Source organism: Eptatretus burgeri, chromosome 5 (genome assembly GCF_056783735.1).
Source record: "Eptatretus burgeri isolate ZD-2024b chromosome 5, Ebu_testis_v1, whole genome shotgun sequence".
Taxonomy (NCBI): Eukaryota; Metazoa; Chordata; class Myxini; order Myxiniformes; family Myxinidae; genus Eptatretus; species Eptatretus burgeri.
In genome coordinates, this window is record NC_140965.1 from 65905498 (window position 1) to 65932838 (window position 27341).

At 44.1% G+C, this 27341-nt stretch overlaps 2 protein-coding genes across 7 annotated transcripts in view; one reads left to right on the top strand and one right to left on the bottom strand.

Moving 5' to 3' along the window:
• DARS2 (aspartyl-tRNA synthetase 2, mitochondrial) lies at nucleotides 1-25612 on the bottom strand. Of its 3 annotated transcripts, none has more exons than XM_085882156.1 (18): nucleotides 25415-25612; nucleotides 16215-16375; nucleotides 15986-16085; nucleotides 15803-15869; nucleotides 15455-15553; nucleotides 15174-15269; nucleotides 14308-14428; nucleotides 11950-12011; nucleotides 11753-11859; nucleotides 11475-11544; nucleotides 11174-11353; nucleotides 10912-11022; nucleotides 10698-10760; nucleotides 10238-10384; nucleotides 9801-10019; nucleotides 9541-9651; nucleotides 7180-7255; nucleotides 1-759 (listed from the first exon to the last, which is right to left on the bottom strand). In XM_085882156.1, the coding sequence occupies exons 1-18, from the start codon at nucleotides 25417-25419 to the stop codon at nucleotides 593-595; spliced, it is 1962 nt and encodes a 653-aa protein (XP_085738282.1). In that variant the 5' UTR covers nucleotides 25420-25612; the 3' UTR covers nucleotides 1-592. The 3 variants fall into 3 exon arrangements, with proteins under 3 accessions (XP_085738282.1, XP_085738283.1, XP_085738284.1); XM_085882157.1 differs by having other exon boundaries at nucleotides 11950-11996; nucleotides 25415-25611; XM_085882158.1 differs by having other exon boundaries at nucleotides 25380-25587.
• The window catches only part of CENPL (centromere protein L), a 16630-nt gene continuing 14848 nt past the window's right edge, over nucleotides 25560-27341 (top strand). The window contains exon 1 of one of the 4 annotated variants that reach the window (XM_085882162.1): nucleotides 25560-25610. The gene's annotated coding sequence lies outside the window, so the exon portion shown is untranslated. Of the gene's footprint in view, nucleotides 25611-26444; nucleotides 26656-27341 lie in introns of those variants that run through there. The other 3 variants (XM_085882160.1, XM_085882161.1, XM_085882159.1) reach the window with 3 other exon arrangements.

Below are 27341 nucleotides of genomic sequence, written 5' to 3' on the forward strand. Positions count from 1 at the left end.
TTTTGCAAGTAATAACAAAAACGTTTATTAACATTATATTCACAACAGTTAAAAGGAAACTTCCTGATCATCGTGATGTGAGAGTTATCCCGAAGGTCTAAATTCACACGGTTTATAATCCTTCATTTTCCAGTGTCATCGTCAGCAGCAGATAAAGACCGACAGTAAAACTCACCAGGAACAAGACATTTGGACATTCACGTAATCTGCACAGCAGATAATTTGCTGGGATAAGAAAAACAAAAATTCCAAATTTATTTCATTTTAGCACAACCGTTTTTACGGAAGAATCTCAAATCGACTCTATCGGAAAAGCAGGTGTGGTTGCATCGGATAATTGTGGCCGGAAGTTCGTCCACAGAAGCAGAAACAGGGCCACGAATGAATCGCCCCAAATGTAGTTCCATTTGGAACAAAATGTTTTTTTTTTTAGGGATTGTAAAAATAAGTGTGGATGCCTGAAAAGCACACCTTTATTCATTTTTCCAGATTCTGTAAGCAATTGACAACTTTCGTGATACTAAGCACAAGTCATGCTTGACCACACCAGAGAAGAATGTACCTTGCAACCTTCAACACAGGCCGTTGCAAGCTAGGTTTCTGGGAAACAAAGGTTAATGTGATATGGTGCCAGCTCCTCTGGAGACAGCCAATCAGGTGCATTGCTCATGAGGTCATGACCTCTGAAGGATTTAGGGAAAGCGATGACATCACGGATAGAATGTGCACCCACCAGCAAGGCAACGAGCCGATCCAGCCCTGCAGAGGGAAAATGATACGAGTTTTAGCCAGGCCACTCTTTAATCTGGAATTGATTACATACTGGTCTGATATGTGGAACACATCTCAGTCATGTCTCACCCTATCACTCCAAAAGTATAGCCAAAAATTACCCCCGTGTGGGGGTGACGGTCATCTCTATAATACCACAAGTTCTCAATGTTCCGTTCAGGTAACTGCGAAACAGTCCAAACTAACCGTTTAGATTTAAATAGTTCAGAGATACACGAGGATAATACTACTGACATAATTAATAAATATGTATTGTTCATCTAGTACCCAGATTAACATCAGAATCACCAGCAAGTGCAATACATGGTTTTCCGGTCCATCCACTCTCTGGGGACATTTCACTTCCGGTTGTAGAAAAAAAAACGAAAAAATAGGCTTAGCTCTCGGAGATTATGATAATCCCGTAGATTATTCTTCACTGATTATAATGCAACTTTCAGAATGAAAATTGGTCAAGTATTTATAGAGATATTGAGGTTTGAAAAATCGTTAGAGCTCGCAAATTCATTAATTATTAATTCCACAGAAGTTTCGTGACACTGCACAAAGTAACATGTCAGGTATGAAAAAAACATTTTGTATGCCAGATTCATTAATTATTAATTAATTAATTAATTATGGAATGTACTCATTGATATATTAATCAGAAAGCCCGAAACATGTAGCATAATTTATCACTTATCCCCTCATCCGGGATCCGTGGTCTCGCCCCACAGCCTGCAGCCCTATGCCCGCCGGTGATTATGTTAGATATCGGCACGATCGAGAGGAGCCTGCGAATTATCCCTGCTGATGCACTGAATTGATGCAATCGTTCGGCCAGAATATTCGTTGTCAAGATGTTGCGAGATTAAATCACCAATACAGTCACTCGAATTTATACCGCCGACATACTTCTTAACAATCACCTTCGCCCCAGAAACCACAGTCAATCTGAACCACACTGGCCACTGCTCAGACGCCATGACCAGACTACTGCGAAGTTCTACTATGCAGTTTGGTTAAAGATGACTCGGCATTTTGACGCGCGCGCACGAAATTATATTTTGAAAATAAATGCCGACGTTTATATTTCGGGTTTTGAAATGTTTGCACCTTTGGCAGAAAATGTATAAATATAAAAGGCTAAAAATGTGTTATATTTATATTTCATTTCTCCTTCCTTCCTTCCTTTGCGAATCGCATCGGCGTTTTTGGCCATCTTCCAGATCACGTGACGATCAAACGGGAAGGAAATTCAAAAATCTGTCTGATTAGATACAAGATAATATTTTTAACTATCATAATCAATAAACAGTTGCCGAATATCTTGTAAAATGGCAGACTACATAGGTTTTGAAAATGGCGATTTTTATAAAACTTACGTGACCTCGTGACCTCGTCCCTGACCTTGAACCCAGACAAAAGTTATATCGTTGTGCAACACTCATCGACCTCTACCCACATACTAAGTTTCCTCAAGATCGGAAAGAAAAATTGTTGACGGACGTACGGACGGACAGACGTACAGACATTTGGTCCGGCTTTATTAGGTCATCTCGGCAGAGATGACCTAAAAACTAACCCACTTATCTATTTATATGGTTAGTTACAGGAAGAGGTTCACTCTCCTGAACTTTTAGGCCTCACCAGCAGCCATGACCATTCCTGGACAGACCACATAATAAAGCTGGCCTCCAAAGCCAGCTGCAGACTGGGCATCCTCTGTCGATCCAATAATTTCCTGATCTGATTGGAAAATCAGATCTACTCGGTCTTCAAGGCCTTTTTGTCCATGGCTCAATGAAGTACTGCTCTCCACTAAGGGCTGGCACCCCAGCATCACATCTATCTCTCCTGGATTATGTGGAATATAAAGCGCTCAACATTATTGGAATGTTCCGCTATGAGACTGAAGCACAATGTCTGTTGAATTTCCATCCAAGGCTGGTTGGTGGTCTCTGGTTTTTTTTTTTGGGGGGGGGAGGTTTACTATTCTCTTCCACTCTCACTCACTCTGCTCTCTCAACCCTCTGTCCCTTCCCAGGTCCCCCAGGACACACACATTCTTCCAGTAACCCCTCCTGGTTAAACTTCCAAAATCAAGGCTAACTACACACACCAACTCTTTTGTTCCTTGCTTCTCCTGTCTAGAGATACACCTTTTGGAGACTGTTCAATCGCACTTTTCCCTCCAGGGCTTCAAACGCATTGCTGATGTCTCTCGTCATCCCCAAGCATTACCCACAATCTTTATTACCCCCATTAACATTTCCAGACAAAATCCTCTTCCTTAGAAGTTGCAGTGTTTTCTCTGTTGCTCTCTTTTCCTGTTCATTCATTCCCTTGCTCGGTGTGTCCAAGGGACGTTTTGATGCCCTGCCAATATGTACCATCCGTCACCTTGCTGCTCTTCCACGAGTTTCAATCATGTAGAATCTACATCGTAGAGAAACAAATAATAATCAACCAGAAGGGCACTCCTCAACATCGTGACATCGCAAGATATGCCTCCGCCCACGTAAAAAACAAAAAGGCGGCCGAATCACGTGACCGGTGACATCATCAATTCCCCCCCCCCACTCCCCCATACAATTTGGCCCTAAATAACCCCACAAAAAATTCATACTGATTGGATAAAGCATTCGATGTATGCAATTATGATGTCATAACGAAGCCACCTATGATATAAAAACAAGAAAAAGAGCAATCGGAGATTGCAGACCCTTGCCAGGACTTGCTTTTAAAGTGCCCCCATAAAAAAGTCACATGCTGATTGGTCTGGGGATCTTGGAAGCCAAGTAATGTCATTTTTCTTGCAGATGATGTGGTTATGAAAAAGTAGTGGTATGACTGCCAATGACACATAACGACACGTCATCTTGTTGAAACCAGCTGGCTTCATTAACTAGAGGAAACCTAATAGCTAGTTGATCAGTCAACAAAATTGCGATCATGTTAGCATAGCGGAGATCGGTTTTTAAAATCTCCCGTTTCTCTGCCCCCACCCTGTACTTAATTTAAATTAAACTTTATATTTTGAACACTCGATAACACGAATCGGAATACGACCCTGAAGTTTAGCAGCACTGTACTTTGGTTCTGAATTAGGCAAATTGTTCAGAGTTTCATCCTGAGCACGAATGCACACTCACTGTAGAACAATTTATGCATTCTGTGCGATTGTCTTGCATTCAAACAAATTTAAAATTTCAAAGAAAAAAAACAAAACATCGAATTTCAAAATCATTCCAAACAGGAAACTTGCTGTTTTTAGGAACGTCATAAAGAACACAAACAACCAGCACGGATAATTTAACGTGTTAAAAACGTCATAAAGAACACAAACAACCAGCACGGATAATTTAACATGTTAAAAACTTGCTGTTTTTAGGAACGTCATAAAGAACACAAACAACCAGCACGGATAATTTAACGTGTTAAAAACGTCATAAAGAACACAAACAACCAGCACGGATAATTTAACATGTTAAAAACTTGCTGTTTTTAGGAACGTCATAAAGAACACAAACAACCAGCACGGATAATTTAACGTGTTTAAAAACTTGCTGTTTTTAGGACCGTCATAAAGAACACAAACAACCAGCACAGATAATTTAACGTGTTAAAAACGTCAAAAAGAACACAAACAACCAGCACGGATAATTTAACGTGTTTAAAAACTTGCTGTTTTTAGGACCGTCATAAAGAACACAAACAACCAGCACGGATAATTTAACATGTTAAAAACTTGCTGTTTTTAGGACCGTCATAAAGAACACAAACAACCAGCATGGATAATTTAACGTGATTAAAAACTTGCTGTTTTTAGGAACGTCATAAAGAACACAAACAACCAGCACGGATAATTTAACATGTTAAAAACTTGCTGTTTTTAGGAACGTCATAAAGAACACAAACAATCAGCACGGATAATTTAACGTGTTTAAAAACTTGCTGTTTTTAGGACCGTCATAAAGAACACAAACATCCAGCACGGATAATTTAACGTGATTAAAAACTTGCTGTTTTTAGGAACGTCATAAAGAACACAAACAACCAGCACGGATAATTTAACATGTTAAAAACTTGCTGTTTTTAGGAACGTCATAAAGAACACAAACAATCAGCACGGATAATTTAACGTGTTTAAAAACTTGCTGTTTTTAGGACCGTCATAAAGAACACAAACATCCAGCACGGATAATTTAACGTGATTAAAAACTTGCTGTTTTTAGGAACGTCATAAAGAACACAAACAACCAGCACGGATAATTTAACATGTTAAACAAGGTGGTGTAAAATACGCTGCATCAGCGGCGGTAAACTTCCCAAAAACTTCAACAGTCTTCAAAATTTTTTTATATTATTTCAACAGAATTTCACATTTGAACATTGTGGAATAGATAAACCACCTTGTTTGCGCTTCCAAAAACTTACAGTTAATCAAGACTTGGGCAAAACGTCACGCCGTTTCGACCAATCAAATTTGCCGCACACTCTGAGGGCGGGGGAACTTCGAGATTCGGACAAAAATGGTGGCTTGTGCTCAGAAATACAGATTGCACTCAAACGCAAAGCAAGAGTTAAAGACCCTTCCCGTGTCCTTTTTCTCAAGACTGCATGGGAGGGGTAAGATGTTCTCTGAACTCTCTAGTTCATTCTAATTCTCACTTTTTCCTTTCTTTTCACTTCATTTTCCTCTCCTTAACTCCTAATGTTTATCTGTCTAGACTCGAGGGAGAAGTCAGTTCTTAAAAAAGAACTGTTGTGAGACTCACTTGGCTGCACCTGGATGGGCATGGATTATGAGGGTAGAGGAGTAGCAGCTGAAAACCGAATCCTATCCAGGTTCCTCCTGATGACTCTGTGTTTGCTCTTTGCTTATTTGGAGTTCCTAATGATGACTCCAATGCAGTATTTGGTCTTTCATTTGATCTTGAAATTCCACATTAAAGCATCAGAAATTAGGACTGATAATTGGGAAGAACTTACACAAAACCAGTCAACGTAGAAAAGCAACGTGAAAGCTCGAATGAAGACCATGGAAACAAATTCGGGAATGACAGTTTATCACAGGAACACAAGGTGTCACCCTCCTCTTGTTGATGGCTTTCACCACTGCAGTCAGTGCAGAAGAACTTTTAGGGCCCAAGTAGGGCTGATGTCGCCCGTCCGGCACAAGTACCAGAATGCTTCCCGGCACAAGCACTTGTCAACTTTGATGGACCCCACATGAAGATGATGATGATAATGATGAATCCAACCTCACGTAACACTGTTATGTTGCAGGTTACTATATTTCCTTCCCTCCTCTCTTTCTCTTCATTTATTCCCTTGCTTGTGTCCAACTGTGGTCCAGCTCCCTCACTATTAATTTGTTCCCTTTTTATGCTCAGCCACCTTGCTGGCCTCGATTTTCCATACAAAGAAGCATAACAGGGCACACAATTATTGGAATCATTAAAGGAATCAACTAAACATGAGCTTGGATAGTTTTGGACATTGCTCGAAGGACGCACTGTTTTAATGACCATTAATAATTTAACAGACAAGAATGGCACTCGGTGAGTGCATACCTCCGCCAGCCTGAACCGTTTCTGTTTTGTATCCCAATCATAGGCCGGATTTAAATTCAGACCTGAACCGAAATCGAATTGGCTTGTTTTCCTCACTTTACCAACTCATCCACCTAATTTTGTCATAACTCGTTCACAACTTTTGGAGATGTCATGATTATATATATATATATATATATATATATATATATATATATATATATATATATACATATATATATATATATATATATATATATATATATATATATATATATATATATATATATATATATTACATATATATATATATATATATATACATATATATATATATACATATATATATATATATACATATATATATATATATATACATACACACACACACACACACACACACACACACACACACACACACACACACACACACACACACACACAGGTTTTAGCCCAACTAATCAATTTGTCCTTGTCACACACCCAACCTCTCCATCAAATTTCGTCCAAATCCATGCACAACTTTTTGAGATATGGTGTTCACAAGCAAAGAGAGACGGGAGTGAAAACATGACTTCCGCCCACATTCGGTGGCAGAGGTAACAAATCCGTTGCACTTTGTAGGACATCAGAAGAACAAAGTACATATAAAACACCAGGAGCATGTCATCTGGTTAACACAAAGTCAAACAAAACTTCAAGGATGAATTCCTGATGCACAAAGGTGGTGAAAGGAAAATAAACACAAATACCTCGAGATTGTGTGTTGTTCTTCCAAGAGGTATGCCTGCCATGCTGTGTGATTATTATTTTGTATTTAAAGGGGTTTCGAGGCTTTATGTCCACATACCAAGCGCGATGCCAGCGTGCGGAGGAGCCCCAGAGTCGAGCGCCTCCAGAAGGTGACTCATTTGCTGAGTGTCCTCCTTGAACGAGGAAACGTCATGAGGAGGGGTCAGTTCGGGAATAAAAACAACAATCATTTTGTGGATTAGGGTGTCTGAGATCATTTTGAGTCCACAGTGTTGAACCATGTATCCATCTATAATTCCAGGTGTGTGTGTGTGTGTGTGTGTGTGTGTGTGTGTGTGTGTGTGTGTGTGTGTGTGTGTGTGTGTGTGTGTGTGTGTGTGTGTGTGTGTGTGTGTGTGTGTGTGTGTGTGTGACCGCTGTTTCTCGCCAACCACTGGTCCGATCCAATTTAAACTTGCCAGGTATATTGCTGGGGACCTGAGTATGTGCCTTTTTAAGGTTTGATATTAATCGGACAAGTGGTTCCCAAGTTATGGCCATTTATTTACCAAACCAATGACAGGACACGTTGCTGCGTTGGCGTGGCCGATGGGGAAGAGATCCTCAGCCGCGTTCCCCATTACGGGTTACAACGTACGGACTTCGGATAGTGATGACTTACTGTATTCTAATAATTTCTCGATTTCTTATGCGCATTTATAGATAAACATAATGCCCCAATCCAGTCGTCGTTTACGAGAGTGAAGGAACGGCCTGTGTGGTTGTTTGAAAGTTTTTAATTTTTTTTATTTTTTGCACATATGGACATGCACTAGTATACAACAATGTGCACAAATGGCTAGATTAGAGCCCAAAACACAAGGACCACCATGCCCTCCTCCCTAAACTGACACGCATATATCAAGTCATACTCATGACTCTTGCAAGGTTATCCCATAAGTGTAATGATTGCAGTGAGGAAGGAAAGAGTGAACAGCAGGACTGTATGTATTGCAAACAATGTAAAATGTATAATCATGCAGTGCCTGCAGCATCAGCCTCGATTATTCTGCTGGATAAAGATTACATGCATTTAAATATGCAAATTGCGTGACGTCAATGCTAAAAGGCATTTTGAAAGTCTCTTTCATTCGTGATTAAGCGAGTAAAGTAAGTTTATTGTACAAACTATGGATTTTCGTGACGAAGGTTCTGTATTTTTTTTTTGTTTTTTTAAACATTGAACTCGAGTGGCCATTTAACCGGCCACTATTCAAACCTCAATATACTTGAACGGCTGGTTTACCGGCCACTATTGAAACCTCCATATACCCAAGCGGCTGGTTTACCGGCCACTATTCAAACCTCCATATCCCCAAGCGGCTGGTTTACCGGCCACTATTGAAACCTCCATATACCCAAGCGGCTGGTTTACCGGCCACTATTCAAGCCTCCATATACCCAAGCGGCTGGTTTACCGGCCACTATTGAAACCTCCATATACCCAAGCGGCTTGTTTACCAGCCACTATTGAAACCTCCATATACCCAAGCGGCTTGTTTACCAGCCACTATTGAAACCTCCATATACCCAAGCGGCTGGTTTACCGGCCACTATTCAAGCCTCCATATCCACAAGCGGCTGGTTTACCGGCTGCTATTCAAACCTCCATATCCCCAAGCGGCTGGTTTACCGGCTGCTATTCAAACCTCCATATTCCCAAATGGCTGGTTTACCGGCCACTATTCAAACCTCCATATCCCCAAGCGGCTGGTTTTACCGGCTGCTATTCAAACCTCCATATACCTGAGCGGCTGGTTTACCGGCCACTATTCAAGCCTCCATATCCCCAAGCGGCTGGTTTTACCGGCTGCTATTCAAACCTCCATATACCTGAGCGGCTGGTTTACCGGCCACTATTCAAGCCTCCATATCCCCAAGTGGCTGGTTTACCGGCCACTATTCAAACCTCACTATACTTGAATGGCCAGTTTACCGAGCACTATTCAAACCTCCATCTACCCGAGCGGTTGGTTTTTCTCCAGGGAGTCCAGGGTGGGTGAGCCGAAAGTCCAAGGAGCTCAGGGTTCAAAGGGTTAAGATGTATGTATATTTGGCCCCAAAAGTGACAGAATTATGAAACCATAAAACAAATCATTGGGATATTTAGAATAGAAATAAAGTGCCAACGATTTAATAAATAAATACTCTCCAAGTGCAAATGGTTCAAATCACTGAACGCAGTCAGGCCATCTCGTACCCTATACTGGAATGTTCGGCCCAGGAAGATCTGCATCATTTACAATAATTACCAAGAAAGAGCCTCATCCCAAAACAACAACAACAACTGCAATTCTGCAAAAACCACAAGTTATAACATCAACATCAACTTTAAGAGCACCAACCACAAACAAATATAAAGGATTTAAAGAGATGAGAAAATTAAATAACTAAAGCGAATGACAGTTTGTTATCTTGCCTGGAGGACCTTCTCGAGCACGTGCCGCTGCAGTTGAGAATTGTGGATTCGAACGGAACCCCCACCGACCTCAGAACCATTCAGAACCAGGTCATAGTGCTGGCTCCTTGCCTGAGCCAGGGTCAGAAAGAAGGAAAGGCTGCGAGTCCAGTTTGCCTGGAGCTAATGAAGCAGTGTTTGGGCTGACTGGGTGACACAGAACTTTAACCCTGTGACCATCCCACTAATGTACTATCCAACCGATCCCACAATCAACATACCTTTTGTGGTTGAGTGTAGATTAGATGTGCGTCATCAGGGTGTGGGGCTGTGAAGGGGTGATGTGCAGATTCGAGGAGTGTCGGGTTGTCTTTCCGAGGCAGGAAGAGAGGAAAGTCGACAACCCAGAGGAATTGAAAGAGACCACAGGGTCGCAGCGAGAGACCCATTTTCTCCAACAATTGCACACATTCCAGACGGAGTTTTCCCAGCGACAAGCACTACCGAGTGGTAAAAACAGGTGAGATCAAGTGAGGTCTTACCAAAGTATGGTTCATGTATTGAGTGTTACTGGCTGGGGAAAACCTTGTGCATTGCATCAGGGGAAAGCATACATGTCCAACTGTATGTAAAAATAGAAGGCTACCTTCAAATGTTATGTATTCTAGAATAGACCAACTTCACCACAAACCACCACTCTTCTCCACAGTTGCCTTACCACATCAGATCTTTCCCCAGCGGCCAATAGAAGGGCATCCATCGGCCCAGCGCCACATTTTTCCACTAGGGCATGCTGTTCTCCAGGACTCAACCACTCACTTGTAGTCTCACCGTCGTTCCCGCAAAGTCTCATCACGATGACCTCCTGGAAGCAACGGAAACGTTTTTTTTGCAACGCGATCAGCTGCAGATCATTTGGGTAAATACTCATCACAAATTATGAACTTGTGTCAACAAAACATCAACTTGTGAGAGGCGTGAACAAATCCTTCAGCACCCCTTTTGCTCCGAGAAGGGTTAATGCCTGATGGTTAGCTTCACATTAGTCCAATTATACCTCTTCATAATCATACAGCAGGTGACATCGATGGAAACGATTGTTGCATCGCCATTAGTTATTGACAACAGTGAAGCTGAGTTAACTCATTGCATGGTTAAAGCAAACGCACAACCATTACCTGATTGAAATGCTCCTTTGCCAAACCCTTTAGGGTACAGAAATCTTCGTTACAAAAAAGTTCCTGAAATCGAGATGGAGGAACAAGACGAGAGTGTGAGCAGATGACATATGCGAGGCAAAATAACAATACATGAACCGAAGACTATTCTGTTATGCAATCGACCTCAGCCAGAAGCACAAACAGCATCGCTTGCTCAACTGGTGGTACTCACAGAACCCCGCGGCACACAGATTGCTCGCACGCAGTCGGACTGCCGTGGGCTGCACGAAGCATGCTCAGACGTTAGCCGATTATTGCCGACCTCACCAGTCACGTCCACCAGCTGCAGGCACAGAGGTGCACGCACGTCACGTCACGGCCTGTGATGTGAAAAAGAGAGCAAGCAACCTCAAAAGGTTAATGGTAAAACATATACGAACTGTTGGGCAGCAAAGACTGCTGGGTTACTCTCCACCTACAGGGAACCTGCCTACCTGCATACCAAAGCGAGTATCAGGCTTGTCGGTGCCATAAAGATTCAAGGCCTGGTCGTAGGTGAGGGTGCAGAAAGGTTTGGCCAAAGGAGGTAAATCACACGGCCAGGAATGGCAAAGCAACTCCTCAACAAGGTCTTGTACAGCCTGCTGCCCTGTAAAGGAGAGCTCGATGTCCACCTGTTGTGAGTACACATATTGGTTCCTCCGAACAAGCCAAGTCGAGCACAAACACAAAACAACAACAAAACAGATGATTGGCATCTGGCCTTCCAACAGGAAATGCGAATGAAAATCTCACCTGCGTGAACTCGGGCTGTCGATCGGGTTTGGCGCCCTCATCCCTATAACATCGAGCAATCTGGAAATACCTGTAGATGTTTTTAACATGCAAAGGATGTAATATGATACAGATAAAAAAATTAAATAAAAATAGACAGACAAGAGGGCAAATATCCGGTAGTTTTGCAGGACCAATACAGGCAGCTGTGATCTCACACACTGTGAAACTGATTGAAATGGGGCAGGAACGGGCAATGAACCCAAAGGCATCACCAACTGTGAAAGTGCCACCAGTACCTGTCCAGGCCTCCAACCATCAACAGCTGTTTGAATTGCTGGGGGCTCTGAGGCAGTGAGAAAAACTTCCCTGGTTCACGTGAGGGAACCACAAACTCCTTCGCCCCCTTGGTTGGATAGAAAGCATCAAAATATTACTCGCGACGATATGTGCACAACGACATCGTGCCAGTAAATGGTCCTTGCGCATCACTTACCCCAGGAGTTTTCTTAAACAAGGTTGGGGTTTCCACATCCACGAAACCTACGAGGCAAAGAGCTATATGTCCATAACACAAGCCTGTTGAATGTGTAGGTGGTCCTCCAACCCCCCCCCCCCCCACACATACTCTGCTGAAGCACTGTCAAGGAAAGGAATATACTAGGTGGTTTGCCATTGCCTGCCCAACTGAACAGCCATGATATTCAAACCCACTCTGGCAAAGGACATTACTGCTCAACCAATGAGACACTCAAAAATCTAAACATAAAACTTAAACACGATCACCTATTGGAGGCTCATCAATAATGACACTTCATGGGGCTGCTCGTTACCCTGTTCGTCTGTCTGTGAACAGGATATCTCAAAGGTTGTCGACGGATTCAGGCGAAACTTGGTGGATTGGCTGCGTGTGTTACAAGAAAGAATCGTTTAGATTTTGGTGAACATCCGAATCCGTATACGAGAACTTTTTCAATTTGCAAAGTGATTCTTCAGCATCGAGAGATGGGGCCAAAAACACGACACATAGCATGATGTTTCAAAAAATTGGGACTTCGGACAAAACTCGGTGGATGAGTTCGGTAAGTGAAAAGAACAAGCCGATTATATTTTGGATCAGGTTTGAATCTCGATCCGGCCTATCAGGGGGATACAAAACGTAAACCGTTCACTGTTCAGACTGGTAGAGGTATGTGCTCCACCAAGTACCATTCTAGTTGGTTAAAGGGTTTCCAATCAGGGAACGTTTCATTTCGCCAGGGTACCGGGTCTCGGACCGACTCTTTGCCCCCCAAAACACCGGCGATATGATTACGTCATATATCACGTGACCCACCACATCATCTCGAGGATACTTTTGCTGGGGAACTTGTGCTTACATGCAGCCTATCTACGCTCTGTACTGTGAAAAAGTACTGTGAATGCCATCTGGATGTATTGTTGCTGGTTGTAGCAATGCAACCAAAGATGGTGTGAGTATGTGCGTTTTCTCAAAAGATCCAGCTGTAAGGAAAATATGGGCAGCCAGGGTAAAACTGACCAGAGGAAAGTGGCGTGGCCCAACTGCTTCAAGTGGCATTTGTAGCGCCCATTCTGAAGATAATTCGGAGGACACCGGCCTGTATTCCCAGTATGGGATAAGGAAATTGAAGCAATTGAAAGCCGACGCGATCCCCGTGAAAATTACAGACGATTCTAATCGAATGGAGAAGAAGAAAATGGACTGAACAGCTACGGAAGAGTGCGAGAAACTGAGGGTAAGTCGCGTTTTTTTTCGCATTTATTATTTAGCATCGGCCACGATCGCCATCACTTTAGTAATCAATCAGTAACTTTCTACGTTACCCATCAGATATACGTACAGGTACAGCCGTATCTCAGACAGACATATGTATAGCCGTAAGCAGGGCTAATAGTAATATACGTGTCGCTTGTACGTGCGAAGTGGATAATCTACAGAAATGATCATCCCTTCCCCTCTCCACTCTCGTCCCCCACCCCCCACCCCCATGTTCTCACCTTCCCCTCCCAACCCAAAGTCATCGATTGTGTGGACAGTACTGTCGCCCAGACGGTTGTACAATTATGTTCAATCAGAGTTAATTAACCGACTGCACATCACTCACTCACCGCATGTACATTGTGAGGATCGTCCCATCCAGTATGGTAATAAGCATCTCAAATTCTCCTATTGCACTGGACATCAGGATGCAAGAATTTTTTTTTTAATCACTAGGTGATTATTCACCATTGAGAGATGGGGCCAAAAACGATATACTGTATTCGCATGACGTTTCAAAATGTTGTGGATGAGTTGGTTACGTGAGACGAACAAGCCGATTCGATTTTGGTTCAGGTCCAAATCCAGATCCGGCTTCTCAGTGGGATCCAAAACGTAAATTGCTCAGCGTGGCGGAGGCACGTGCTCCACCGAATATCTTCTCCCGACTACAAAATCTTGATCAGAAAAAGCTTCGTCAAATTCACTTTCTGACGAGTCTGAAGCGGGTTGTGCGGCCGTTATCCTTTGTGTGCTGAGACAATCTTTTCCTCGGTTACGTCGCGCAGATGACGCCATGACCATCAAGGTTTTCAGGAATCTTTAGGGGAGGTACCCGCCGGGTTTGCTTTTTTACCTGTAACGCCTCAAAAAAAATTTGGAATTGAAAACCACGATCAGTTATTTGTTGAATAATTTACAATCAATCAAATCACGTCAAAAATAAATAAATAAATAAATAAATCTGATTTTGTGAACCTTTAAGGTCCCCTCGAAAAAGCAGGAAAAAAGAAAAATAAATGTTTCATCGTCACAGCGAAATAAATAATCGCCGAGGGTTTGTGCACCACGTACCTTGTGAGCAGAGGAAGGTGCGCATGCTCATCACTAGGTTAGAGCGTAAGCGCAGTGCGTGCTGCAGCTGCTTGCTCCGTAGGTCCAGGTAACGGAACTGCAGGCGCAGAGACTCGTTTACCTGAACAGGGAACCAGAGGAATCGGTGAAAAAAAAAAAAAAGTCATATGGGGAGGGGAAATGGGGGAAGTCTAAAACAATGTATAGTTTATGTAAATATGCAGGGAGGGGTGTGGAAGAGCTCAATTAATAGGAAAATAATTTTACACTACTTTCTACTTTTGGAGGGAGGGGGTTGGTGGGGCAGCATGGCTCAGCTTCCAGCAATCTCAACAAGAAGCAGGACATCCTGGGTTCCACCATTATACAGTAGGATCAGGATCAAACTTAATTGAAAACTATAGGGTTGCGATCGAAGATTGCCGATGGTTCCCGGTGTAGCCAACTCGTAATATTAGACAATTTGGTAAGACTTGAAATTTTTCCTCATAATGAAAACAAACGTGTTTTTGTTTTCTTTTTAAAAAGCGGGACCACGGATACTAAGACAAAACAAGAAAAAGAGCAATCGGAGATTGCGGACCCTCGCCAGGACTTCTTTTGAGTGGTGTATTTTTTTTTATAAGTTTGTACCCATTGCATTACAACTCTATAACCCACTTGACACTTATTTGTATGCAACATCATACAGTGGAGAAAAAAGGAACACATGACCCGTGACGTTCGGTGAAAATGGTCCATGGGGGTGGGGGTGAGGAGAGGGGTGGGGTGGAAGGGTGGGTATAACAAAGAACTTGTATTAATGAGATGGTTTGCAAAATTTTTGAAATGACAATGCAGTAAATAATCTCTGTGAGACACGTTACCCTGACTGCTTCATTGATCTGAAATGGCAACTTCCTGCTTCGGTTGAGAACCTCAACAGAGCTGATGTGGACTTCGACTTCACCTGTTGGCATATTCTGCAATGGGAAAAAGTAAATGATACGAGTCAGTTAAGGGATTTTAATTAATTAAATAAATAAATAAAGATCTAGAAACATTAACGAGAGACAGTTGCAGATGTGACATGTACAGAAATATTTATTATTTCTAAATGCCATTTGGTTAAGAGAATTGTGAAAGGAGTGAATTAAATAAATCATACAGGGTTGTGCTGCCCCGGTGGCCGGTCTCTGACCTCGCCACAGACACAGATCACAGACTCGAGTTGCAGATGCAGGAGTTCATGTCCTGGACCATGGAGCTGTGTTTGAACAAAAAACACATGGACATTCATAATCGGTGTTGATAATGAATGTAACAGTTTTGTGGATAGTTTTGAAACTCTCTGAAGTTGTGTGGTTAACCTTGCAGTCACTGTATATGGTTAATGCAGAGTACAATAATGTTTACGGACTCAAGCGGGTACGTGCACCAGACCCGAGCAAACACTCATGGTATGGTGTGTACAAAACATTGTGCTGTTCATCAAGGAAAAAAAACACAGGCACACCTGATCCTGAGGCACAATCAGCTGGGTTTGACCATGGAAATCTCTGAGAACTACAAATCGATCGCATCTGCAAAATGGAAGGTCAAGAACGGGCATGCCAGAAACGGGTCATCTTTTGTCGGATTTTTCATTTCCACTCAGGTAACACACAAACGACGACAAACAATCGAGTGGCCATCTCACCGCCGATGCTGCAGCCAACCACACAACATGACCCGCTGACCGACGTGCTCCCTCCGCAGCTCTCCGCATGTGTGAGAGCGAAGGCAAAAATTGCTGAGTTCTTAGGGTCAAATGGGATAAAATTACATCACCTCGGAAGTTCACACGTTAATTAGACAAGATCGTCCGAAGCTCGAAAACATTGAGGTGCGGAGTTTTGGTGCAGGATATGCTCAAAACATGGATTCACCTTTTGGACCATCGTCTACTGATCTCACTCCCACAGTGCATGACCTTTTTGATCCCTGACGCACCGACAAAGGGGGTGCCCTCAGCAATCTCAGGCCACGCAAAGCCAAAAGGCCAGAGGCTAAGACGCCACGAAACATATCTGGGAAGCAAGTAGGGACGCTGTGAAAACAAAGGTTGGAATTCAGTTACTACTGACCTGGACAGCACGTCAGAACAATCTGAAACAATCCATATTATAAAAGGAGCCATGTCTGTCTGACTGGTTGTTTGTTTGTCGTGTTATAACTTGAGAATGGATTAACGGATTTCAATAAATCAGACGACAGTGGATTCAGGGATCTCCCGGGAAGGTTTGTGATGCAAAAAATAAATAAATAAAAGTCGGTTTGTGTGTACGAGTGTACACGGGCACACGTATCGGAACTGCAAACGCTAACTTGCGACGCTGGTTATCCCCGCACGGAGGGCAGGATCTCCCAGGAATCCTTTTTCGTTCTTGCCCCATAAGATTAGCCATCGCAGCAAAGATTGGTATTCCCGTCAGCAAAGCCACGGATCTTAAATGCGTCACGTCAATATTTTATTGGATACCTGTTCTCTCAACATAGAATTTCACCTTTTGGACCATCACATATTTCTGAGTGGCTATTGGCAAGTCGCTTGTCATTAAATATCGAGAAAACTAATTTTATGTTTTTCAGAAACTCAGTCTTTTGTGCTTCCTGAACCTATTATATTTGACAATATAAGTATATTGAGGGTTCATTCCTAAACAAACAAACAAAAAAAATATTGGAAATATTTATAGTGGGGCAACTTAGCTAAATATAGCATAACAATTAATTGTGCATTTTGTGAGGAAAGCACCAAATTTGGCACACTAGTAGCCTAACATATTATGAACAGATTTGGATATTGGGCCATCTCAAATTCAGCCGCTGATGGCTGTGGCAGCCATTTTCCACTGGCATCAAAAAAATTTGAGATGGCCCAATATCCATATCTGTTCATAATATGATAGGCTACTAGTGTGCCAAATTGACACATTTTGGCCCCAAATCGCCACCCCCTTGGGGCATGAATTGGAGGTCAAAGCAGTTGAAAGATGGCAAAAAAAAGTTCCACCAGGAATTCCCCAATATCAAATTTTGAGTGAAATATTTTTCCCGTTTTGACCCCTGTGACCCCAAGTGCCCACCCCCTGAGGCATGAACCAGAGGTCAAATCCCCCCCCAAAAAATCGTTGCATATTTCATGTGCCCCCCAATGCTGATTGCACCCATTGAACAAAGTTTGATTCATAAAAAAGTTGAAAAACACGTGCCCGTAATTGCATTTTTCAGGATTTGACCTTTTGAACCCGTCCCAGGGGGTGGGGGCCAAAATGACCGTGCTCTTGCACCTCCGTGCTATGTGTTGATCATAACTCCCAAGTTTGGTGAATTTCTGCCCAATCGTTTAGGAGGAGATAGCGTGACGGATGGACGGAGCCGATTACAATATCCCACCCGTTTTAGCTCACCTGGACTTTGGTCAGGTGAGCTTATGCGATGGAGCGGTGGCCATCGGTGAGTGAGTCGGTCAGTCGGTAAACACTTCAATCATTATCACTTGAACCAAGCGCATGATTTGCAAGAAACTTGGCCACAAGCTTCATACCTGATGTCTAATGAAGAAGAATTGGGTACATCAAAATTTGCACTCATTACGGGGTTCTATGGGGGGGGGGGTTGATCCCCACCCCCCAAATAGGTATTTGCTCTCTTCTAAAACTACACACACGATTTCGATGAAACTTGACCACAACCTTCATCACCCGTGATGTACCAAAGTTTATTAACAGGTATAAAAAAATTTTTTTAACCTGTCTCAGGGGATCTGCGGGGAGTTTTGGTGACTGCTTTTGGGGGGGGGGGGGGGTTCAACCTGATCCAGGTGAGTTTCAGGACACGTGCTCCTATTTTTTCCAAAAAGCATGTGGAGAACAAGAAACCTGAACTGAACACCATTCACCAAACAGGTGAAAATGTGACTGCATGTAAGACTCCAGTTGTTTGCGACATTCCAGCGATTACTGAGGTCATCAAGGTGTGTCCATCAGTGTATATGTATATACAGCGTACAGTGTAGCAGCGTCATTGACCATCACGAGGAAGATGAAGCACACAACGACTAGAACAAGAAGCGAATACTTCGATATCGCGCAGCTGGGGGCAGTAAAAGGTCAAGGATGATGAAACAATTTTGCAGTTATAAAATTTAAATGTAGACACGGTGAATTAGCATGCATGATGGGAAGAGTTGTGACGTTGGACAAATTTATATTTATAGCCCTCAGATCAAAGGGACGTACGCGGCCATAAGGGCCCCGTCACACCTTGACGTTTCAGCCAGCAATGGCAACGTATAAAAATGTATGTAAAACGTTGGCGCACGCTGAAATCTTGATGTTTTTTTTTTAAGTTTTTGGCGTATTCATAACGTGTTGGTCGTATGCGTAACATATTAGTAACGGGCACAGAACGTTCCGTTGTGTTATTGATAACTTTTACCAACGAATGCTTAGTCTGTTGTCGGCCTTCACAACCTATGTCCAACGATAGTTTAACTTGGTCATAGCGCGCTGCACGTATCGCCGACGAACTCGTGGCGTAGCCTGTTAAGAACCTGCCGCTCGCCGATTTAAATCATAACCGCCTGAGAATTTGAAGTGTCAACATTGCAGTCACACCGTGACGATTTTGCCAGCGTATGCCGACCTATGAAAAATGTGTGTAAAACCCTGGGACACGTCAATACGGTATAGGTAAGTTGTGTATACGTTAAGAGTAGGCTGGAAAACAATGAAGTACGCTGTCATATTACATGGTACGTGTAATTTCAAGTATGCGGAAAATTTTACAACGTACTCGGCGTACGGCTAACATACATGTTCCGCATGCGTTGTCACATGTTCCTGGCACGCTCCGCGATCGTTTACACACGACGGACACATGTTACTTGTAAGTTACTCATAAGTTGAAACACGTCAAGGTAATATTTAACATTCCCGCAACCTAATTTTCAACCAATGGGTAACGTCCTTTTAACCTACGAGTAGCGTGCTCTGAACCTATGTTTAACGTGCTTGAAACCTATGAGTAACGTGCATTGAACCTATTTGTAACTTGCCTTGAACCAATGACTAGCGTGCTATGAACCTATGAGTAACGTGCGTTTAACCTATGTGTAGCATGCTTTGAACCGAAGTATAACGTGCTTCTAACCTTTGAGTAACATGCTTTGAACCTATTTGTAACGTATCTCAAACGCACATTGTCGTATGTTCACGAATTAGATTGACGTCTTCCGGACGACCACAGCACTTACTGAACGTGTTTCTAACTTATAGCTACCGTGTAATGGCGTGTTGGCAGCGTTAAGGGGAATTGGTATATACAAATGGGCTTCACAAGAGGAACCCATCATTGTTCCAGACTCCATGTTGAGTAGATGTCAATGCCAGTAGTATCAGTAGAAGTAATACTATTAGTAGCAGTTGGTGTGCATGACAGTAGTAATAGTAGTAGTATGTCTATGTCAGTAGTAGTAGGTGAGCGTGATGGGGAGGGTGTGGGTGATGATGGATCCTCTTATCGTCCACGAATAGGAGACTACTTTGCACCATTGTTCGATGTTCTTTTCGGCTAATTTTTTTTTTCCTCATTCCCACGATGAAATATTTCTTTGTAAAGTATTAAAAACGACTTTGACAAATGCATAATGTACTAGTTATGAACACAGAACGCTTTGATAACTTATAGATAAGTTATACCAACGATTGTTTATCGTGTTTTAGTCGTCCACAACCTATGCCCAACGATAGTCTAGCGTATGGAGAGCGTAATAATTCCCAAGCACGTTATTCATAGGTTATAAATAAGTCACGGGTACCCTAAACATTACTTTGATGGGTTTCGACGTATGAGGAACTTTCAAGTAACGTGTTGCGAAGTGTGAACAACGTTCATGTAGCGTGCTTACAAAATGTTACTCATAGGTTAGAAATAAGTTTCGGGTACGCGAATGTAAAGGCCCGGTCACACCTTGACGTTTTAGCCAGCGATGGCAACGTATTAAAATTTATGTAAAACGCTGGCTTACGTTGAACTTTTGATGTTTTTTTTTAAAGATTCGGACGTATTCATAGCGACTTGGTCTGATGTATAACGCATTGGTAACGGACACAGAACGTTTCGTTGTGTTATAGATAACTTATACCAACGAATGCTGAACCTGTTGTCGGCCTACACAACCGATGCCCAACGATAGTCTAACTTAGGCATAGCGCGTTGCACGCATCGCCGACGATGTCGTGACGTAGCCTATTAAAAGGCTGACGCACAACGATTCGAATCATAACTGCTGTAGAAATGGAAGTGTCAACATCGCGGTCACACCTTGGCGATCTTGCCAACGTATGCCGACCTAAGAAAAATGTGTCTAAAACGTTGGGGCACGTCAAATACGGTATGAGTAAGTTTGGTATACGTGAGTACAATGCTAAAGTACGCTATCATACGTCGTAGTAAGTAGAGTACGTCAAGAAGTTTTAAACATGTTCAAAATTTTACGACGTACTCGGCGTATGACACACGTTCCGCATGCGATGGGGATAAGTTTTACACACGGTATGTGGACGCTTACACACGTCCACAAAGGCTACTTATAAGCTACTCATAAGTCGAAACATGTCGCGGTAATGTCTTTTTTACGCGAAACTTATTTCTAACTTATGTTTGACGTGCTTTGAACCAATTCTTTACGTAGTCCCAACACACATCGACGTATGTAGACGTATTCCAATGACGTCTTCCGGTCGACAAAAAAAAAAAATGAATGTGTTTCTAACTTACAACTGCCATATAAAGACGTGTTCCCAGCGGTTTTGGGAATTGGTATATAAAAATGGTGTTCATAAAAGGGGAACCCAACAGTGTTTTCGAGTCCTTTTTGAGTCGATGTCCATGTCAGCAGTAACAGTATCAGTATCAGTATTAGTATCAGTATCAGTAGGAGTTTGTTCATGTTGGCAGTAGTAGGTGTGTGAGGGGGAGGGTGTGGGTTATGATGGATCGTCCTTGCGTTTAACGATTTAAATGATAAATTCAACGATTTAAATGGCTGCATCTCCACTATTGAAAGTAGACGCTTGCGCTCAACAATTGGATTTTTTTTACACTCAACGACTTTTAAACAGTACCACTCAGCTATTTCCATTGTTTACAATGAACGATTTAAATTGCTGTCACTTGCCTTTGTTTTTTGACGCTGGGGTTTTGAAATTTGAAGCGTTTCTTCTGAACATGTTAAAACGCTCAAACTCGACTATTTTAAATAGACGCTGCCGATGGACAATTGGAATCATCGCCAAGCTAGACATCGAAGTGTGAACATCCTCGTCATGCCGAAGAAAAGTTTGAAGAATGCTGCAAATAAGTGTCCTGGCCGTGGCCGTGGACGCTGACGCAAGGACGATCCATTATACCGACGTCTTTCAGCCTATGAGTAACTTAAAAGTAACGTCTGTTGATGTGTGGCAACGATCGCGTAACGTGCCAACAACACGTTAATCATAGGTTAGAAATAAGTTTCGGGTACACTAAACATTACCTCGGCGTGTCTCAACTTATGATTAACTTACAAGTAGCATGTGTTGACGTCTGTCAACGATCGCAGACCGTACATACAACTTGTGGCCAGCGTAGCGGAACGTGTGAGTCATACGCCGGCATACGTCGTGAAATTTCAAGCATGAAAAAATTTGAGGACAACCGAAAAGTACAACGTTTAAAGCCAGCGTACAACGACGTATGGCAGTGTTTTTCAGCGTGCTCTCAATGTTATCAAAACTTACCCATAACGTATTCAACGAGTGCCAGCGTTTTAGAAAAAAAAATTAAAAAAAATCGGCATACGTTGGCTAAAACGTCAAGGTGTGACCGGGCCTTTACCTCTACGTGTTTCGACTTATGAGTAACATACAATTAACGTGTGTCAACGATCGCATAACGTGCCTACAACTTATGGCCAGCGTAGCGGAACATGTGAGCCAAACGCTGAGTATGTCGTAAAATTTCAAGCATGCAAAATTGACAACCAAAAAATGGACAACCAAAAAGTACAACGTTTTAAACCAGCGTAATACGACCTATGGTAGTGTTTTTCAGCGTGCACCTAACGTACACATAACGTATTCGACGTGTGCCAGCGTTTTAGACAAATTTTTCATAAATCGGCATAAGCTGGCTAAATCGTCAAGGTGTGACAGAAGACGTGACAGAAGACACAGGACAGAATAGCCAATTATATAACAGCGCGATGTCACCACGCTGTAATAACCACTTCTGTCAAAAAAAAAAAAAAAATCACCTCCACAAGACATTTTAAAAACACTTCTGGTGAAAAACAATGAAGAACGAGAGTTACAATGCTGCGCGTCAACAACTAACGGAACAGGAAGATCATCACTTCCTGCTCAGAAAAATCAACTTCCAGCGTCACACAGAAAACGATTCAGCACAAAAAACGTCGCTCTTCCGCATTAACCCCGCCCACAATGCACTCAGCAAACTCCGCCCACAATGCACTCAGCAAACTCCGCCCACAATCCACCCGGCAATCTCTGCCCACAATGCACTCAGCAAACTCCGCCCACAATCCACCCGGCAATCTCTGCCCACAATGCACTCAGCAAACTCCGCCCACAATCCACCCGGCAATCTCCGCCCACAATGCACTCAGCAAACTCCGCCCACAATCCACCCGGCAATCTCCGCCCACAATGCACTCAGCAAACTCCGCCCACAATCCACCCGGCAATCTCTGCCCACAATGCACTCAGCAAACTCCGCCCACAATCCACCCGGCAATCTCCGCCCACAATGCACTCAGCAAACTCCGCCCACAATCCACCCGGCAATCTCTGCCCACAATGCACTCAGCAAACTCCGCCCACAATCCACCTGGCAATCTCTGCCCACAATGCACTCAGCAAACTCCGCCCACAATCCACCCGGCAATCTCCACCCGGCAATCTCTGCCCACATTCCACCCGGCAATCTCCGCCCACAATCCACCCGGCAATCTCCGCCCATAATACACCCGGCAAACTCCGCCCACAATACACCCGGCAATCTCCGCCCACATTCCACCCGGCAATCTCCGCCCACATTCCACCCGGCAAACTCCGCCCACAATACATTCGAAAAATCTCCGCCCACAATCCACCCGGCAATCACCGCCCACATTCCACCCGGCAAACTCCCCCCACAATCCACCCGGCAAACTCCGCCCACAATCCACCCGGCAATCTCCGCCCACAATCCACCCGGCAATCTCCGCCCACAATCCACCCGGCAAACTCCGCCCACAATCCACCCGGCAATCTCCGCCCACAATCCACCCGGCAATCTCCGCCCACATTCCACCCGGCAAACTCCGCCCACAATCCACCCGGCAAACTCCGCCCACAATACATTCGGAAAATCTCCGCCCACAATCCACCCGGCAATCTCCGCCCACATTCCACCCGGCAAACTCCGCCCACAATCCACCCGGCAAACTCCGCCCACAATCCACCTGGCAATCTCTGCCCACAATGCACTCAGCAAACTCCGCCCACAATCCACCCGGCAATCTCCGCCCACAATCCACCCGGCAATCTCCGCCCACAATGCACTCAGCAAACTCCGCCCACAATTCACCCGGCAATCTCCGCCCACAATCCACCCGGCAATCTCCGCCCACAATCCACCCGGCAATCTCCGCCCACAATGCACTCAGCAAACTCCGCCCACAATCCACCCGGCAATCTCTGCCCACAATGCACTCAGCAAACTCCGCCCACAATCCACCCGGCAATCTCCGCCCACAATGCACTCAGCAAACTCCGCCCACAATCCACCCGGCAATCTCTGCCCACAATGCACTCAGCAAACTCCGCCCACAATCCACCTGGCAATCTCTGCCCACAATGCACTCAGCAAACTCCGCCCACAATCCACCCGGCAATCTCCACCCGGCAATCTCTGCCCACATTCCACCCGGCAATCTCCGCCCACAATCCACCCGGCAATCTCCGCCCATAATACACCCGGCAAACTCCGCCCACAATACACCCGGCAATCTCCGCCCACATTCCACCCGGCAATCTCCGCCCACATTCCACCCGGCAAACTCCGCCCACAATACATTCGGAAAATCTCCGCCCACAATCCACCCGGCAATCTCCGCCCACATTCCACCCGGCAAACTCCGCCCACAATCCACCCGGCAAACTCCGCCCACAATCCACCCGGCAATCTCCGCCCACAATCCACCCGGCAATCTCCGCCCACAATCCACCCGGCAATCTCCGCCCACAATCCACCCGGCAATCTCCGCCCACAATCCACCCGGCAATCTCCGCCCACATTCCACCCGGCAATCTCCGCCCACATTCCACCCGGCAAACTCCGCCCACAATACATTCGGAAAATCTCCGCCCACAATCCACCCGGCAATCTCCGCCCACATTCCACCCGGCAAACTCCGCCCACAATCCACCCGGCAAACTCCGCCCACAATCCACCCGGCAATCTCCGCCCACAATCCACCCGGCAATCTCCGCCCACAATCCACCCGGCAATCTCCGCCCACAATCCACCCGGCAATCTCCGCCCACATTCCACCCGGCAATCTCCGCCCACATTCCACCCGGCAAACTCCGCCCACAATACATCCGGAAAATCTCCGCCCACAATAAGTGTAACAGAAGACACAGGACAGAATAGCCAATTCTATAACAGCGCGATGTCGCCGCGCTGTAATAATATACAAAGACCATTCCACAATCGTCCACTGAATGTACAAGATGAAAGAGGAATGAAGACGACTGGCACACCTGGCACACCTGGCACACCTGGCACACCTGGCACACCTGACACACCTGACACACCTGACACCTAAAGGCACTAAACATACATCGTAATGCATCACATCGTACAGTACATTATTCTCCAGATGTTGGCACGGTAAGTACAGTGCAATGGCAGTAAGGTACAACATAATCGACAAAATGGAATGGTGTACAATACAACAAACAACAACATTGATAAATCGGACAACAAACAAACAAACTTACGGGACTCGAACTCACGACACGTGACAATGTCTTGCCTCATCTGTTCTCGGCAGAGCCCGATGTAGCAGATTGTATCATCCACACAATAAGGGTTTTCAAACTTCGAACTGATAATTGTAAAACATCACTTCCCAAGACACGTGACATCTTCTGAACCGGGTATTCTTCAACTTCCTGTACCGACTCCGCCAACTACACCGCCATGGCCGTAACGACGTCACGGATGAGATGGTTGGATGGTTGGTTGGTTGGTTGGTTGGTTGGTTGGTTGGTTGGTTGGTTGGTTGGTTGGTTGGTTGGTTGGTTGGTTGGTTGGTTGGTTGGTTGGTTGGTTGGTTGGTTGGTTGGTTGGTTGGTAGGTATAGGTATAGGTATAGGTATAGGTATAGGTATAGGTATAGGTATAGGTATAGGTATAGGTATAGGTATAGGTGTATGTGTATATATATATATATATATATATATATATATGTATGTATGTATGTATGTATGTTTCATTAAAGCTTCTATTCATTCACTGGCTTGACCGTCTTACTAGGACAAGGTTGATGAACGCTCACCAAGCCAGCCGTTCCTTATGAACCGTTTTGTTGGCGTGCTCGAGTGTTTCGCCTTAAGCTCATTGGTAATTGAATACACCATTCCCGAGATATCAATCAGCACGTATTTACTTTGCATCCTCGCTGCACTTCAATTCCGGCTTTGTTGTTCATTTGAACAATTTCTCATTGCCATGTTGTTGTAGTTAGTGGCAGCACTATAACCGGAATAAAACGTTGAAAAAAAGAATATGCTGAAAATGTTCAAATTGTTCGAAGATCAACCTTGGTGATCAATACGCACTGGCGTCCTAATTGTCGTTTTAAAAAAAAAAAAATTTTTTTATCAAGATTGTGCGAAAACATGTTGGGGTGTATTCCGTTACAAATAAGCTTGGAGAGCGGTGTACATGTGGCTTAAGCACTCAAGCGAGCTGACTCCAACGAAACGGTCGATTAGCAATGGGTGACTTGGTAAGCGATCGTTAGCTAATTGTTTATGGAACCCCAAGGGTGGCTTTGACTCCATTACGAAGAAGAAGAAGAAGAAGAAGAAGAAGAAGAAGAAGAAGAAGAAGAAGAAGAAGAAGAAGAAGAAGAAGAAGAAGAAAACCTCCAAATGTCATTGGACCGTGGAATTTGGCGGAAATGACGAATTCTCTGTAACGATTCAAAAATATTTACGAGTAATTGGCATGCTGAGGTAAACGTTGAGTTTATCTTCTTCGTTTTTAAAGGTAAGGTGCTTTTACTGAAGGTAGTGAAAACGGAAGGACGCTCAAAGACCGTTATCCGCTGAGTTTTTATTATTAATATTTATAATTTTTTTAAACCCTTTGATTCATACTGTACATCGCCTCAGAGTCTGTTCGGTGGACGGTGTTTGTTTTTAAGTGATTTTTCACCCTTGAGTGAGAGAGCTAAAACGAGATGTAGCAAAATATTTCAAACACTTATGGACGGATTGGGATGAAACTTGGTGGATGAGTTGGTTTGGCAAGAACAAGCCGATTGGATTTTGGTCAAGGTCCGAATCCAGATTCGGTCTATCAGTGAGATACCTCGCCTGGTGTTGGCTCAGCGGTTATGGTGGTGGCTTGGGTTCCTAGGGTGCTGAAGTGGTTAGGGTGGTGGCTTGGGATCCTAGGGTCCTGAAGTGGTTAGGATGGCGGCTTGGGATCCTAGGGTCCTGAAGTGGTTAGGGTGGTGGCTTGGGATGCTAGGGTGCTGAAGTGGTTAGGGTGGTGGCTTGGGATCCTAGGGTCCTGAAGTGGTTAGGGTGGCGGCTTGGGATCCGAGGGTCCTGAAGTGGTTAGGGTGGCAGCTTGGGATCCTAGGGTCCTGAAGTGGTTAGGATGGTGGCTTGGGATGCTAGGGTCCTGAAGTGGTTAGGGTGGTGGCTTGGGATCCTAGGGTCCTGAAG

Coding starts and splice junctions, on each gene's coding strand:
- DARS2 (XM_085882156.1), bottom strand. Junction 11,023..11,173: donor ATACTCGCTTTGGTATGCAG/GTAGGCAGGTTC, acceptor CTGTGCCTGCAG/CTGGTGGACGTGACTGGTGA. Junction 760..7,179: donor GCACGCTGGCATCGCGCTTG/GTATGTGGACAT, acceptor TTCCCTCTGCAG/GGCTGGATCGGCTCGTTGCC.